Raw genomic sequence first — 16,524 nt, 5'->3', positions numbered from 1 at the left:
AGTTCAAATCCCCACTCTGGGGTGAGCTCCCGTTGCTCTGTCCCAGCTCCTGCCAACCTAGCCATCCGAAAGCATGCCAAAAAGTGCAAGTAGATAAATAGGTACCGCTCCGGCGGGAAGGTAAATGGTGTTTCCGTGCGCTGCTCTGGTTTCGGTGTTCCATTGTGCCAGAAGCAGCTTAGTCATGTTGGTCACATGACCCGGAAAAACTGTCTGCGGACAAACGCCGGCTCCCTCGGCCTGTAAAGAAAGATGAGCGCCGCAACCCCAGAGTCGTCTGTGACTGGACTTAACTGTAAGGGGTTGTCCTTTACCTTTACCTTTTTAAAGGTGCAGCCAAGCCCTGCATTTTCCAAAGATGTGGTGGAAAATGTCAGGGTATAACTGATGCCTTCTACTTTTCAGTACCTGTTAAGTGTTAACCTCAGTTATTAACTTATTCTGAGCCAGGTCATTATCCGATTCGGAAGAGATTCATGGGGTATGTTACAATCTGCCTGATGCAACAGGGCACACACCAAATCTACAGGAAAGATCTCACAAAACAACCACGTCAGATTTGCATAAGCTTGGATTGCTGTCTCTTCCTGTTCAGCTATGTTGAGTACATTTTTTAGCTGCGCAAAATGTGACTCGCAGGGGGGAAAGAACCGTTCAGCTTCTAAAGAAAGGAAGTACGGCTAGAGAGAGGAACTGAAAAAGTCTGCACGAATTGCGGTCCCGCTCACTCACCATCTTGTTCATTTCCCCTTCGGTTCCAAGACCCAACAAACCTGTCTCTGTGTTGGGGATCCTTTGAGCTGTCTTGCAGAGAGAAGACGCCGTATGCGGATATAGGCAATGGATGATTTCGGTAAGTAACTTTTTCGCATTATACCAAAACAGTAAGGACTAACATGGTGCAGAAAGCACAAGAAGATTGCACAATATTTCATCTTTTCTTTTATGGGGGGCGAGGGAACAGGGAGAATTGAAGATGTGAAGAGATCGAACGCCGACTGTTGAGATGACACAGTTCCATCTGGCAGTGGCTTTGTGCCTTTAACATTCACAGCTGCATGACAGGCAAGAATTCAGCAGGTACAGCTTTTTCCATAGCAAGAAAAAAGAAAGTGAAGAAAAAAGAGCTGTAGATGTTGAATTTCTACCTCTCGGACAGCTGTTAAAAGCACAAAGACTTTCTTTACAGAAAAGCACCAGCCTTATTTGGGTCACTGGTGTTCCAGAAGGAAGAGCTCAAGCTAGGACAGAGGAACTTGAATAAATTTGAGGAATGGAGAACCAAAGATCCACACCATACCTTTAAATCTCATTCAAAGCACATTTAAAACCCACAATTTCTCCCAAGAATCATTAAGGGTGCTGGGAATTGTAGCTCTGTGAGGGGAAAACTTTATCCACAGAGATGAAAGAAGCTTGTCCTTGTTAGTTTCCAATATACAGTGGTACCTCGGGTTAAGTACTTAATTCATTCCGGAGGTCTGTTCTTAACCTGAAACTTTTCTTAACCTGAAGCACCACTTTAGCTAATGGGGCCTCCTGCTGCAGCCGCACTGCTGGAGCACAATTTTTGTTCTCATCCTGAACCAAAGTTCTTAACCCGAGGTACTATTTCTGAGTTAGCGGATTCTGTAACCTGAAGTGTATGTAACTTGAAGCGTCTGTAACCAGAGAAACCACTGTATGGCATTTGCAAAAGGTGATACATTAGAAAGATAATGGTTGGTAAGGCAGTAGAAAGAAGAGGAATGGTTAGAGAAACCTGTGGTCGCAAATGACATCTGAACAAATTTATATGGAAAATAGGGGAGAACATTTTTTAGAAATTATTAGCAGTTTTAAATTCTAGAAGATTCTAGATTGTGCTGGATACATGCAGAAAGGATATCTTTCTCTTTCACCGTGGTCTCACATTTAATTCTATCATCCTTCCCTTCCCATATCTCACTTCCTTTTGTGCATCAGAGCTACTGCCATAAATGGGTAATCTTCTCTCTGTGTGTGTGTGTGTGTGTGTGTGTGTGTGTGCACCCGCACACACATACAATAAAAGCCACAAATCAATGTGGTGGGCCAGAGAGATGCATCATAATGTAATGAAGAATAAAACAGAATTAAGCACAACCAATTACAAGTGGCTTAATAAACTTGGTTGTTGACTCTTAAAATGGCATAATTACCAAGATCAGATCAGCCTCCAATTTGCCTAGGTTTGATTTTCCATCATAACAGTTTTTAATTTCAGTTTGTACTGAAATTGGCCATAATGAAAAATATGTGTGTAAAAATGAGATAATTGAACCATTCAGGCTTCTGCAATAATATATTGCCTGTTGAACTTGTGGAATATGGTTCATGCCTTTAAAAGGTGGCAATTTTTGTCCTTTATTTGACATTCCTTTGTGTTATTTGAATCTAACTGGATGTAAGTTTGAGGTCTTTGTTAGGCCACATGACAACCATCTTTCCTTTCCGCGAGAAGAGGTATCTGAACAACAACCTTGTGGCTCTCACTTTTCTGATTTTGGACACTTCATTCCATGAGAGAGAAAAGCCACCGGATATTATAACTACATCTTTTAAAGGTGAAATTATGTGTCATGTACCACACACTAAAGGTCAACGGAGGAAACAGAAATTAGGGCAAGGAGAAAGGCTAATGAAAGTTCCTCCCACAGATGAGGCAGTTGTGCTTCCTGAGAGCAAGGTATGTGGTAGAGGAAGCCAGCAAGTATTAATAGCTCTCTTTGAAGGTGCACCTAGGACAGAAGATGTACTGATTTGGACTGGGCACTGTATAAATAGGTGACTTGCATAGCCCAAGAGTGTCTGTGAGACAACTGTATGTGAGTCAGCACAAGAGAGATGCAAGGCAAAGAAAGAGAACACATATACTGATTTATCAAACTTCTGTTTCAAGCTGTTCCACAAGTTCAAGACAAGAGGCAACCAGGGCCAAATCCACACCTTACATTTAAAGCACTATTATACCATATTAACAGTCATTGCTTCCCACAAAGAATCCTGGAAACAATAGTTCATTAAGAATTCTGAAAGTTGTTAGAAGACCCCCATTCTCTTCTTGGCACACTCAGCTATAGCTCCCAGGATGCTTTGGGAGAAGCCATGAGTTGAAAAGCTATACTGTATAGTGGTACCGTGGGTCTCAAACTTAATCCGTTCTGGAAATGCGTTCCAAAACCAAGGCGCGCTTTCCCATAGATGCAAAGCAATGCAAAATGGATTAATCTATTCCAGACTTTTAAAAACAACCTCTAAAACAGCAATTTAACATGAATTCTACTATATAACAAGACTATTGATCCATAAAACAATGTACTGCAGCCACACAATCAATCAATCAATCAATCAATCAATCAATAGCTGAACTGGGTTCCACATAGTCACAAAAACAAAACGAAAAAGCCACAAAAGCAAAAATGCAAAATAAATAGCAAAACCAGACAGACCTCAGCGTAACACTCAAATCAGAAGCTTAACACTCAAAATGGAGCCCATTTGGCTTCCAAAAAAGGTTCGCAAACTGAAACACTTACTTCTGGGTTTACAGTGTTTGGGTTCCAAGTTGTTTGAGTACCAAGGCATTTGAGAACCAAGGTACTACTGCACCAATGCTTTAAATGTATGGTGTGGATGTTGGCAGTGGGCATGATAGGGGCAGGAAGAGAGGGTGAACGATGGGAATGACAAAATTTAAACTATAATTGTTTTGTTCAGATGCTTTGTTGGCAGAACTGGAACAAACCTCAGCAAGTTTAACTGTGAGTGATCCAGTAACGTCAAAGGGCTACTTTCTTTTGGAACGTGACAACAAGGAGAAACCAGCGGCGACAGCAGCAGAGACCAGTGTCATCCAGAAGAAGAAACCAGTTGCCCCAGCCAAGAAGGTATTCTCCTCAAGCTGTTTGCCTCCTTAGCAAGTTGCAGGTTAATTCAGCTTTTCAAGATGAATTACACTGGGGTGACTAAACTTTGGGGGGCTTTGGGAGACATCCCCAGCTTCCAAGCCCTCCAAGTGCCAAATGCCAGTGATAGGCACGGCCACCCCACAACAGACATGTACACCACACACACACCAGAGCACACACAATCAGCAACACACTCAGAAACACCCAGATCCAGATGTGTGCACACACCTCCACACACAGATGCGTGCAAAGGATGCAGATCACTCCCTCTCCCGCTCACCAGATTGATCCTCTGGTCAGCAGGGTGAGGGAGTAATCTCCGTCCTGATCCTGGCACTGGGATGGGTGGAGAGGTTTCAGTTTCTCTGCTCATCCCAGGGCCAGGGTGAGGATGCAGATCCTCCTTCATTCTGCTTACCAGATAATTGATCTGGTTGTGGTGAGGGGAGGAGAGGGAATGATCTGTATCGTGGTCTTGCATGAGTCATCTAGGCTTCCCAAATGTTGCAGAAATGAGACTTCATAAGGAGCATCAGAGAATCAGTTCAGCATTTTGTTTGTTTGTTTGTTTTCCCTGCACTCCCAGAGTACAGCGAGTCTTGGGGAGACACACACACACACACACACACACACACACAGCTTAACAGGCTGGATATGGCTTGCAGGTCACAGGGGAACCACATGACAGCTTGTGTCCCCAGCAGACAATCCACTCCAGTTTTTGGCATAATCCACCACATTGCTGCCATTTTCACCTAGTCCAGAGTTTGGGTAAAAGCACTTTGTCTTATATATGGTTGGAGAAAAAAAACCACAAAATGCGGCTAACCCATAAAAAGTCCATTAAGTTGCAAAATACAGACTAAAGACCTGCCTGACGACCTCAGAAAACTGAACCCCATTCAGCAAATCAGCTACATTTGTAGAGTCAAAGTCAAAGTTTACTTCTTGTTGCAACCATCCTGGTCATTTCAGCCAAAAAGGAAATGAAACTACACATAACTATACATTGGTAGAGTCATAAAGCTACTAGACATGGTTTGCATATATTATATAAGTCCCCAAGTTTCAACTCTGGTTAGAGCAAGGGTAGGGAACCTATGGCCTTCCAGATGTTTTTGGATGACAACTCCATCACCCCTGACCATGGGCCATGCTGGCTTGGGCTGTTGGGAGTTGGAGTCTAACAAGATCAGGAAGGCCGCATTTTCCACACCCTGGGGTTTAAGGACCACAGGTAGCAGCCTGGGAAAGACCTCTGCTCCTGGTTCTGGAGACCGGCTCACTAAGCTATAGTGGACTTGAGAAGCCTTTGGCTTGATTCAGTTTACAGCAGCTCCTCAAACTGCATATATCCTTTCACACATGAGACTTCCCAATCTGGAGACTGTTGCATAGCATGGCTGACCCGATCCTATGCTGTGATGATCCAGTTGTCTGCTTTTCTTTCCTGTATGTTTTGAATATAATTGAATACTTTGCAGCAGTAACAGGAGATAAGGGCAGTCAATAGGTATGGGAGAAAATATATTTAAGATCTGGTCCAGAGTCTTCTAAAATAGGAGCTGGCTTCACACTGGGAGATGACAACTTAACTATAAAACAGCTCAAGAGAAACAGAGGAGAGTAACAATTTCTGTTGGTTCTTTGCTTTTCAGAACTAGTTGATACAGGATAACAGCCAGTATTGCAGAGGAGCATATGATTGGGTGGATTTGAGGGGAGACAGTGTCCTTTTTGTATATCTTCTCTTGTGTATATTCCCAGGTGCCACCAACACATGATGTTCAACACCATGAAGAAGATGCAGACCATATTTACAGGTAAATGAACACTGAATCAGGAAGGCAGGTTACATGGCTCACTTGTGCTGCATGTTTTTTTTTGTTGTTGATTTTTTTGAGAGAAGCCTTCCACAGATAATGGATCAAAACTGTATGGCATATAAACTTTTGCTCTCTTAATGCTTAGTTAGCATTGCATCAAAGGCTACCAGAAATGGTCACTGGTAAAAGGCAAGCTTATCTCCATTCATATGCATACATATGCATCTATACCATACCACAACCCCAGAAGTAAGCTTTATAATACAAAAATAACTGTTGAATGGCTTCAAGGAGCTTGCTTCCCCACTATCTGCCAGAAAGAACAATCTGTCTGTTGGTTGCCCTGGGACTGAGAGCTGAAGGAAAGCACACTTTGGCTTCACCCATTGTGTTGGGTCTGAGCAGAAGCTTGTGCATCTCATATACGTTCTTAACACAAAAAGGGGAAACCAAACAGAGAGGCCTGTCTGTTTATATAGTCCTTTTATCATTCTTATTCCAGAGCTTTAAATGTCCCAATCGGTGATATAAACTTTTTTAAAACTCTTGAACAGGTTGATTCATTTAAGCATAGCATTATTTTTCAGAATGGGGAACAGTGCCATCATTTTAAGCAGAAGGAACATTCTTTTGTACTACTCATATGCCTGATTTTACATGCATTGTGTGTCAGGGGAACCGGGGCTGGAAATTATCTCCATTTCCAAGAACCCTCAAGCAAATCACAAAGTATAATTTTTGGACTCCAAAGAAGGTGAAAATTCCTCTTGGAAAAAAACAACTCAGCTTATTAGCTATAATTCATATATAATCTTGTCTGTATTTAACTAGATAATGGTATCAGGCTGGCTTCAGGTCAAGGGTATCCAGCATGGGCAATGGCCAGGGATGAAGAGAGTTGTAGGATGAAGAGAGCTGTAGTTCAACAACAAGAGGCTACCATGTTGGCTAGCCCCTGCTTTAGATGTATCAATTTAGTGATGAAGGTGAGGGGTGAGATTAGATTTTTTGCAACTTGACCTTCTTTTGTATGGTTGGATGTATATAGGGGTGGGGAGAGATGAACCATGCTATACGTGGTCTGTGTGATTTATCCCAAGGTGGACTGAGACACCCCCACTGGCAGCATGCCTTGAGAAATGGAGGGAATCAGATACTGCTGCCATATGGCTTTCCTGAATCAGATACAGTACATAGAATCGATGCACCAATTATGGAATGAGGATGTGGGAGAGTTTTTCTTTAAAAGGATCTCAGGCACATTGTAGCAGCAGTGAGTAGCTTCCTGGTATGTGGGTCATTGTTGCAGAAGGTCAAAGTGGTGGGGAGGTCAGTGTGGTGCAAATGCACTGGCAGACCCAATTTAGTGCTCCTGCTGGTGCATTTGCAATGTGCCAACCTTCCTGTCCTTCCACATCTCCTGGTAAGTAACGATGGCCCACCTGCTAGGAAGCTAGTGTAGTAAGTCCACCCCCACCCAGCGATCCATTTCTGCCTTCTAAGTTTTTGAAGTTGGTAGCAGTTAAGGAGTAGCCAGGATCGGGGCCGATGTGTGAACATGCATGATGGACAAAGGGAACATGGTTCATTTTAGAATTTTAAGAATTTCCTTCCTCCTTTCCTTCAGTCATAAATTTGGCTTTCTATTCCCTCTAGCAAAGTGCAAACTCCACAGCCAGTGCTCTCTTCATCTTCATTCACCACACCTGCTCAACAGTTGGATGAACTTTTGGCTTGCTTGGGAACAATCCAGGACAAGGTGAGTCACAGACCCGGCTGACCCTTTGCAGGAGAAACAACAGCAGTTTCTGGGAAATGATAGTGAAGCACCAAGACTGTTCCTAAGGAATGCTTAATGTTTTTTGTGGTTATTGTATTAGCCATAGCAAATTAAGAGCAGAAGTTACATTCCCATCTCCAGCTTAGGCAGAAGAAAAACTAAGGCAGAAGACAGGGTGCAATAAAAATTAACAGAATGTGTAGGTTGTGCGGGGAGAGGGGACACTTCTGTGGGACAAGATAGAAAAGGTTTGTGCATGGTGATCTAGGAAAAGCTTTGTAGAATAAGTGAGATTTAGGAGTTTTAAGTGGAGAGGGAGAGGAAACTTGAGTAATACAGAAGATGAGAGTATTTTTTATGTATAGGGAGGAAGATTTGTGGCACTGTTAAAGTTCACCATGTTGAGTATATCTATCTATCTCCTCTTTTGCTGTTATGTATTATTTGCTGGTTTTACTGTGCTTGATGTGTTATCACTTTATTTTTTCCATTGTTAACCACTTTTGAGTTATTGATAAGAAAAGTGGAGGGCTTTTTTTTTTTTTAATAAAAAAGTAAATAGAAATAAATGAATGAAAAAGTGAAAGCCCAAATCATTTGCTTTTCTGCAGATCTCAGATGGGAAGGAAGGTCCTGAGAAGGCATCACCAGCCAAACAGAATACCATTGACAACCTAGACAGCATGTTGCAGGGCCTGACCCATGATATGCAGGACCTTGGTGTTGCCACTGTGGCCAAGGGCCACTGTGCTTCCTGCCACAAACTCATCGTTGGAAAGGTAGGAGAGGGAGAGAGACACAGAGAGAATTGAGCTCTCCGGTAGTTGTCACCCCCAGTGGGTTAGAGGTTTGTTATGAACAACCAATGGTTTGTCACATATCTGCTTTGTGAAGTGTTTGGTTTGCCTCAGATAGAAGGAAGGGATTTCTTCTCCTGCAGATTGGTCACTTAATGTCTGCCACATATTGCTGAGGGTCCTGCCCTCTCAACCTAAAGTGGTCCTGTGGTGCCCTGAGCAATGTGGGGCTTGTTGATTAGAAACATGGACCCGTGACAAATGTCTGAGAGACATCCTGTTGGAAAGGGACGTGTGCCTCTAAACTCTCCTGCTGGTTTCTAGGTAATTACAGCGCTGGGAAAGACGTGGCACCCTGAACACTTCACCTGTGCCCATTGTGGAAAGGAAGTGAGTTCTATCCCCTTCTATGAGCGGGACAGCAAGGCCTACTGCCCCGAAGACTACCACGATCTCTTCTCTCCTCACTGCGCTTACTGTGCTGCACCAATCAAGGAGGTATGTCATGTTAGCCTCAGCTTCTGACTGCTATTGCTCCCTTTGATTTGACTCAATTATTGACTTTCTGTATCACTTAATGTATTAAAGAATATCTCTAAGCGGTGTACAAAAAACTGAAGCAACAACAGACAACTCAAACAAAATATTGCAAAAATACAGAGTTACCGGTACATATAAAAATCTTACATCAACACACTATCTATCTATCATATATCATCTATCAATCATCTATCTATCTCTATCTATCATCTACATTTTCCTACTGGCACACCCTCCCTCTCAGCCTCCGGGTCCTCACCCAGGGTCCAAACAAACTCTCAGCTCACCCACAAAAGTCTCACATCACGAAGAGTTCCTGGAAACAGCAGACATCACCCTAGTCTCTCACTCTAGTCTTGTTTCTTTGGGCAAGCCCAAGGTGGATGGTACTTCCTCAGGCTGCGTCCCACTCAGCTGCACTCTCTGCACCCAGTTCCGGGTGTGCAGCAGGTTTGTTGAGTTTCCAGGGGGTGATTTCTTTCATCAATGAAGAACAAACAAATAGGGACTTAATGATCAAGTGAACAGGATTTGGGGAGTTGTAGAGTTCTATACCACCCAATGGCCCCCCAATGTGTGTGGAGGGGTTTATTGTTTTTGTTTGCTAGTATGCTATGCATTTTTGTGTTTTAATACTGTAAACTGTAATACTGTGAATCCTCAGATGAAGAACAGTATGGAAATTTTAATAGTAGTAGTAGTAGTAGTAGTAATAATAATAATAATAATAATAATAATAATAATAGTAATAATAGGGGGCCCTCCACTCTCATCTCTTTCTTCACCCGCTCTCTCCTCCTCCAGCTGCTTTGAGAGAAGGTTCTGATTCAGAGCAAGAGCAAGTTGAGAGTTTATCCATTCTGCCTTACTCTCCCTGCCCCCACCTTCTTTTGCCCTTTTAACCATCAGGGCTTCCCAGTGTTGAAATCCCATGACCCTTTCTTCTCCTTTTCTTTGCAGAAAATCCTCACAGCCATGGATCGCACATGGCACCCAGAGCATTTCTTCTGCGCTCACTGTGGGAAAGTGTTTGGCAATGATGGTACGTCTTCTTCATCTCCCTCAGCCCCTGCCCCTTCCCTCAGCTATTCCGTCCTTGCTTGCACAGTAGAAATCCACACAATTTTTGCTCTTTCAATCTTCACTTGCCGCTTCCTGCCATTCGAAACCTCCCTTTCCCACCCCATCTTCTCTTTTAGCCAGACTAAAATCTGCTAAATCACAATTGTTTTCTGCAAAATCCTAACTACTCTTCACCAGGGAGCAATTCTCGTTGAGCTCAGTGGGACTTGCTTCTGAGTAAACATGCTTAGGATTGCATTGTGTAGCATTTGGTATAAGGGAGGCCGGAGTACTCTTTCCACAGAGCTGCCAAGACGATTCTATGACATCCTGCAGCTGCCTGTCATACCAATGCATACATTCAAAAGTATGTTATATTTGGGGAAATTGCTTGGAAGACTGTGTTTGTTTGACAGAATTGTATTAAAAATGTGTATATTGGAAGAAGCGCACACTAAAATGTCGATGAAATTAACTTAAGGTGGGAAACAGAGAAATCAAAATTGGCAGATTTGTTTGTCCCCACTCTAAAGCATTTTCAGTCACATTGATCTCAATGGGAGAGGTATGCTTTACTGTCCCACTGAAACCAATGAGGCAAGTTAAGTGCTTAATTTTGATTGAATCATCCCCCTGGTATTTAGTATAAGTACTAAAGCCTTCTGGTGTGACCCTGGAAGCCTGGCTAAAAGCAGAAGCAACTCAGTCACCTCTTCAGGGGTGTTAAACTAATACGTTGAGATGACCAGAGAGTTTATGGAATTATTGTAACTCTTTCAAAAAGACCTGAAGCTGTAAAAACACTGTTGGTTCAAGATGTGGGCATGCTTAGAGGAGACTATTGAAATCAGTGGGACAAATGAGTCAGAAGTAAGTCTGGATCCAATGCGGTACATAGAAGTCACCCATAATGTGCTCAACTTGACCTGACATAACCAGCCAGGATTCACGAGTGACAACTTGTTTGCTAAAACATGCATCACTCTTTCTAAGTTGTGATCTGTAAGAGACTGTTTTGGGAATTCTATAGTGACTCGGAGTCACTATGGTATCAGCATTCTACCAAAGCATCACAGTTCTCATTGAAAGCTTGTGTCTGTGTCCTAGGAGGAAGTCAGTGCATTGTGACTTATTATTTCCTTCTCTGAATAACCATCAGAAAAGCATAAACACACTTGTGCTCACTGTGGGACTTTTGATCACAGACTGGCTCTGATGTGCTCCCAGGAACCCAGCTCCAGTAATTGGCCCCCAAGTGGGTTAACTGAACACATAGTGGTGAGCTCAAGTCCCCAGACTGCTAATTATAACTAGAGCGCAGAAAGTTTTGTGGGTGAATTTAGAGTCTGACTCGTCCCTGAACTCTGTGGATTGGTTCCTTTTGCCAGCTCATGGCAACCATTCTTTGCCATTGGAGTGGCTTCTCCTGAAAACACCCCAGTGTTATTGCTTCACGCTATTAGAAGCAACTTTGAGAAATGTGCTAGCGTTGCAACAGTTTCTTAATCCTTGGTGTGACAATGGCTCAGCTTCCGTTGCTTGCTTTGAGCAATTATGGATTGATGAACTGTAAGCATTTTAGGGGAACTGTCACTGCAAGAGTTTAGCAAAGCACTGTGTGATCCTATTGTTGCGACTGGCCTATGACTGTACCAGATTATTCTTAGAATCAGTATGGATTAGTGCAGTTTAGCTGGCCAGTAGCACGAACAGCCCGATCTGCTTGTACGAATTGTTGCATTTTGTTTTTAGGGAGGAAAAGAGCAGCCTGCCTAGAACCTGAGTACTCTAATTTCCCAATAATTAACATGCTTTAGTTGTGAAAAATATATTTGAGCCCTGGTGGACCACTTAGAGTTTTCTGCTGAAATGTGGAGTGGTCTATTAAGTAAATAAACAATATGTTTCCAAGACAAGCCATGAACCTGGCAGATCAGTTGAAGGAATCTTGATCACAAGGACCTGTTGAGTACTTAATGTTTCCAAGGGAGGCGCACCCTGGGGAGTAAAACACCCAAGGTAAACTAGACATGGCTTACTGGGCCCATGCAGAAAAACCATTCGGCAGAAGCTGATCACATTCAGCCTTTTGATGTTGATTTGACTGGAAAGTAGTGGGTCAAAATCCCAACGAAGGCGAGAATAAGATCATGGGCAGAATTCAAGTAACAGATCCATTTGTGGAAGGGCTTCCACTTGCGCAGTGGGGCTTCTCCTTCTCTCGCAGCCCCCTGAAATTGGCTTGGGGAACCCCCAGAACAGCACCAGAGGGGGGAAGATTGTTCCATCTGATAGGGTGATATACTTGCACAGATGGATTGTTTGTAATAGTGTGACGCTGAATTCCTCCACATTGTACTCTTCATGTGAAAGGGAGCCACCTACAAGGCTGATTCTGACTACTGAGAAGACAGGCAGAGAAAGGCTGAGGGGATCAAAGAGCAGCTGACCACCTTTTTGGAGTGAAGGAGGGACACTTATTTTCTCGAGGGGTTCTGAGAAGGGACACTTATCTGCTAAAGAGAGAGGAGATAATCATAGATAAACATTGGTTGGGTGATGTCAAATCTTCACCGGCGGGATGGGAGACCCCCCAGAACAGAAAGTGGGACAAGCAGATTTGATTGTGCTGATGGAATAATCTTATTGCTACATTGAATACAAACCATGGTATGCTGTTCCTCTTCTCTAAAAGCTTTGTCTCCCCATACTTACTCTACAGGTTTCCAAGAGAAGGATGGGAAGCCATATTGCCAAAAGGATTTCATGGCCCTTTTTTCTTCCAAGTGCAAAGGCTGTGACAAGCCTGTGATGAATCAGTATTTGTCAGCACTGAATGCTGTCTGGCACTCTGAGTGCTTTGTGTGTGGGGTAAGTAAATGCAGAATAGCCTGCTCCAGATAGAGGTCATTCTGGGTTGCTGGGCGGAAAAATGTATATACGCCACGAAACTTGTAATGAGGAGGTTGCTAACAAAACCAAGAATTATGCAGTCCAGACAGAGTTCAGATAGGATTTAGCTGTAATCCTGCATGCAGTTAGGTTGCTTAAATCCCCAAAACTTGATTCATTCCGTTGTTTGAAAAATTGTATATTGCTCCTCACTGAATTTCATTCCAGGGTAGGTAACAAAATTAAAATATCAATAAATCAACAATAAATCCCCGTAATAAAAACAAATCAGCAATGACTTTAATGGGTTTAAAGAGTCAATGTGCAGGACAACAACCTTTTTCCAAATAGAAAACTGTCAAAGCTCTTTGAGCTACAAGTTCAGGTTTTATTTTTCATGAAATTTTTATTAAGATTTCCTTAGTAAGATTTTATTAAGATTAAGACAATGAAATTACAACTACAGAAAATACAAATCAAATAAGTAAAAGATAGAGTTCTCTCTTAAAAGTAATTATTGCCCCTTACCATACACAGAGGACAGTAGCTTATTCCAGCCCTCACCTGGAATATTTCCTTTCTCCTCCTATACTCTCACCCTGGGAGACCAACATTTCCTGTCTTTCATCCAGGGTCCTCCATCAACCCATATATCACCCCCATGAATATACAATCTCTGGACCTTAATAAAGGCCCTCTCTAAAGAGAGAAGAAAAAGAAGAAAAACAAAGGAAAAACAGAAAAAGAAAGGGACAACAGAAAGAAAGAAAAGAAAAAGAGAGAAGAGTAAAATAAAAAAGACAAAAGAAACAGAAAAACATTCTAAAAGAAAAGCAAAGTTCAGATTTTAAAAACCAAATCGTGAAAACAAAAAATTGATTTGCAGAATTTAAATACTAGTTGCATACTGTACCACACCCACACCCTGAACTGCCAGATTCCTAAGCATACTTCAAGTGATTCCTGGTCCATGCCTCTAGCCCCACCCACAGACTTCCATGTGTTGGTGCAGACATCCTCACTACAGAAACCTGTGCATGAGCAGCTGCTTCTTTGTGTGAAGGCTCATGTGACGGCTTCTTCAGTGCAGGCATCTGTGGATGTCCATAAGTGGGGCCACCACTAGGCTCCATTGCCAGGAGCAGAGCCTGCAGTGCAGGCCTACTCCCTGCTTATCACAATTCATATGTGAAGGGGGATCTGGTTTCAGATCAAAAGGAAACAGAATGTTTCTATTTTAGAACTCAAATTTTCATTTTTCAATAATAATAATAAAGAAACAAGAGCAGAATTATTTTTGATGGGGAAACTGCAAATGCTGACAAATGTGGACTCTATAAAGCACTAAATATGAAGTACAAAGCTGAAAATTTGATTTAAAGCAAGAACCAAAACACAAACGTGAAGAACTTATTTCAAAACAGTAGCTGACGGGTGATGGTCATGATAACTCTATCCAGACTCTGTACAGTATGCTGACTGGCTTGTTCTTATGTAAATCCCGGAAATAGTTATTTTCTGATGCCCTAACACAGGCTTCTCCTGCTTTCAGGACTGTTTTTGCAGCTTTCAAGATGGTTCCTTCTTTGAATTAAATGGACGTCCCTATTGTGAGCTTCACTACCACCACCACCAGGGAACAGTGTGCTTCGGTTGTGGGAAGCCCATTGTTGGGCGCTGTGTCAGTGCCATGGGGCACAAGTTCCACCCGGAGCACTTTGTCTGTGCCTTTTGCCTCACCCAGTTGCACAATGGCATCTTCCAGGAGCAGAATGGCAAGACCTACTGCCACACCTGCTTTAACAAACTCTTTGTCTGACCGGAAGCCGCAGGGAGCATATTTCTTCTCTCAGGCCTTTGCATGAGAAACAGGCAAGGGCAAAAATGATTTTGAAGGGACAAAGGCTGCAATCCTGTGCCCACTTACTTGAGAGGGAGTTCCACTGAACATAATAGGACTTACTCCTGGGTAAAGAAGCATAGGATTAAGCTGTAAGAAATGCAGTGATGGAAATATGCTGCTGCAGCAATATCCATCAATGTACCTAACAGCTTCAACACACCCAGATCCTCAACTGCGAGGCAATTGCTCTACTCCACTGCATTTCAAACAACTTTTGCCAGCTTACAGTAGTTTATCAGAAACAGTAGCCTCTAAGTAATATTGGCTCTTCATCCCGTATCCTTTCCTACTGGCAATAGCAAGTATTTTATTTACTCTTTGAAAAAAATATCCATCTACACAAAACATATTCCACTGATATGTGTTATTTACTGTGCAATCCTATGCATGCCTATTCAGAAATAAGTTCCACTTGGATTTACTCCAAGGTAAATGTGTATATGTTTGTACCCAGGCAAACCAATCCTATTCACTAATTGTGTCAGATAATTATCTGATACACACTAGAGGAGAGCAACAACCATACCCTCCTCCCAAAGCCCACTGAACAGGGACTGTGCCAGCAGCAATGCCCACATGCCACCCAAAGAGGTGTGATGGTGGTGAATATAATATATTTGTGCATTACATATTTGCGCTTTTGATTGGCAGGAGTACCATGCACAGGCAAACTTGGCTGCCCCCATTTTGCTAACCTGCTGAATCTCACACGTGTGTACAATTCATTAGAATAGCTTCCTATCTTAGAATACTCCCCGTGTTTTTCAAGGACACTGTGCTGGATGCCTAGATATTTTCAACATGTTGTTTGTAACTGAATAGGTAGCATGCACTGAAAAATAAACATCACTTTTCTATTGGTAATATGAGTGCTTCTTTGCGTTCCAGGACTCTCTTTGGTACAGTTTAGTTCTTTTGTGTATCCCATAGGGATCATGGTTGCTTCAAGTGAGGATTTGAATAAGGGATTGGGGGGGGGGTTATTTCAGTTCATATTTGAAGTTGAAGCTGCCTAATTCACACTTTGTGAATTGCTATGCAAACTTAAACCTAGTCATCCTTCAGAATTCACGCTTCACTGAATATTGCAATGCAGTTTTCCAGCCAAGGAAAGTGTATAAAAATGCATACATTACAGAAAACAGCATACAGAAAATGCATCATATTAGGCAAAATTGCCTGCAAAATGTTTATATTAGAAGAAATTCACACTAGAATGGTGCTGAATTTTCATAAAGACTTTTCTTCAAAAAATTCAGATGATGTGGAAATGTGGAAAACTGAATTTAAGATTGGAAAAAGGAGAAAATGAGAGAAACTGAAATTGACAGATTCTTCCATCCCTAATCTGAGTTAGCAAGTACATACAGGGGCCTTATCGATTTATTAGCAATATAATATCATGGTGGACAGAAGAAAATTAACAAAATTAACAAAATTACATTCATACCAGGGTTGCACCTCTGTAAACTTCCATGCAGGGCTGACTTTAAGGTTTCTAGAGCACACAAATAACAAGAGAATATGGCTAGTCAGTGCCAACAATGGCAACTCTTCCCAGTAGGTCTTGCCCCAATGAAGCAGTTGCAAGGTCTGAAGGCCCCCACCTTCCCATCACTCTCTAAGGCTCCTCCTCTCCAAGCAGTTGCAAACTGTGTCTGCGCACAGCCAATCTCTGCTCTGCTATTTTCATTTCTCAGCATGATCTAGGAGACCAGGGGGGAGGAGAACTGGTCATAGCAGGAGGGAGAGACTACCTAGATTCTTCAGCAGCTTGTCTCAACTCTGCCTCTTG

The 16,524-nt window shown here is 42.5% G+C and overlaps 1 protein-coding gene and 1 long non-coding RNA gene across 2 annotated transcripts in view; both read left to right on the top strand.

Annotated features, from left to right (window-relative positions):
* Positions 1–16,524, top strand: part of LOC310746160 — a 223,564-nt gene that overhangs the window by 61,675 nt on the left and 145,365 nt on the right. The window lies entirely within an intron of this gene.
* On the top strand, positions 590–15,593 carry LPXN (leupaxin). Its single transcript, XM_083626442.1, has 9 exons — positions 590–853; positions 3,739–3,908; positions 5,697–5,752; positions 7,412–7,514; positions 8,147–8,314; positions 8,657–8,830; positions 9,833–9,914; positions 12,657–12,805; positions 14,379–15,593. The coding sequence occupies exons 1-9, from the start codon at positions 841–843 to the stop codon at positions 14,643–14,645; spliced, it is 1,182 nt and encodes a 393-aa protein (XP_083482568.1). The 5' UTR covers positions 590–840; the 3' UTR covers positions 14,646–15,593.

This window comes from Podarcis filfolensis, assembly GCF_964270895.1.
Source record: "Podarcis filfolensis genome assembly, chromosome: 1".
In the NCBI taxonomy this organism is placed as follows: Eukaryota; Metazoa; Chordata; class Lepidosauria; order Squamata; family Lacertidae; genus Podarcis; species Podarcis filfolensis.
The sequence above is the reverse complement of the archived record's forward strand: the minus strand, read 5'-3'. Positions and strand labels throughout refer to the sequence as shown.

What these genes read in the sequence shown, in the direction of transcription:
- LPXN (XM_083626442.1), top strand. An exon ending in ACAAACTCATCGTTGGAAAG is followed by an intron (nt 8,315 to 8,656) that starts GTAGGAGAGGGA and finishes GCTGGTTTCTAG; the next exon opens with GTAATTACAGCGCTGGGAAA. An exon ending in GTGCTGCACCAATCAAGGAG is followed by an intron (nt 8,831 to 9,832) that starts GTATGTCATGTT and finishes TTTTCTTTGCAG; the next exon opens with AAAATCCTCACAGCCATGGA.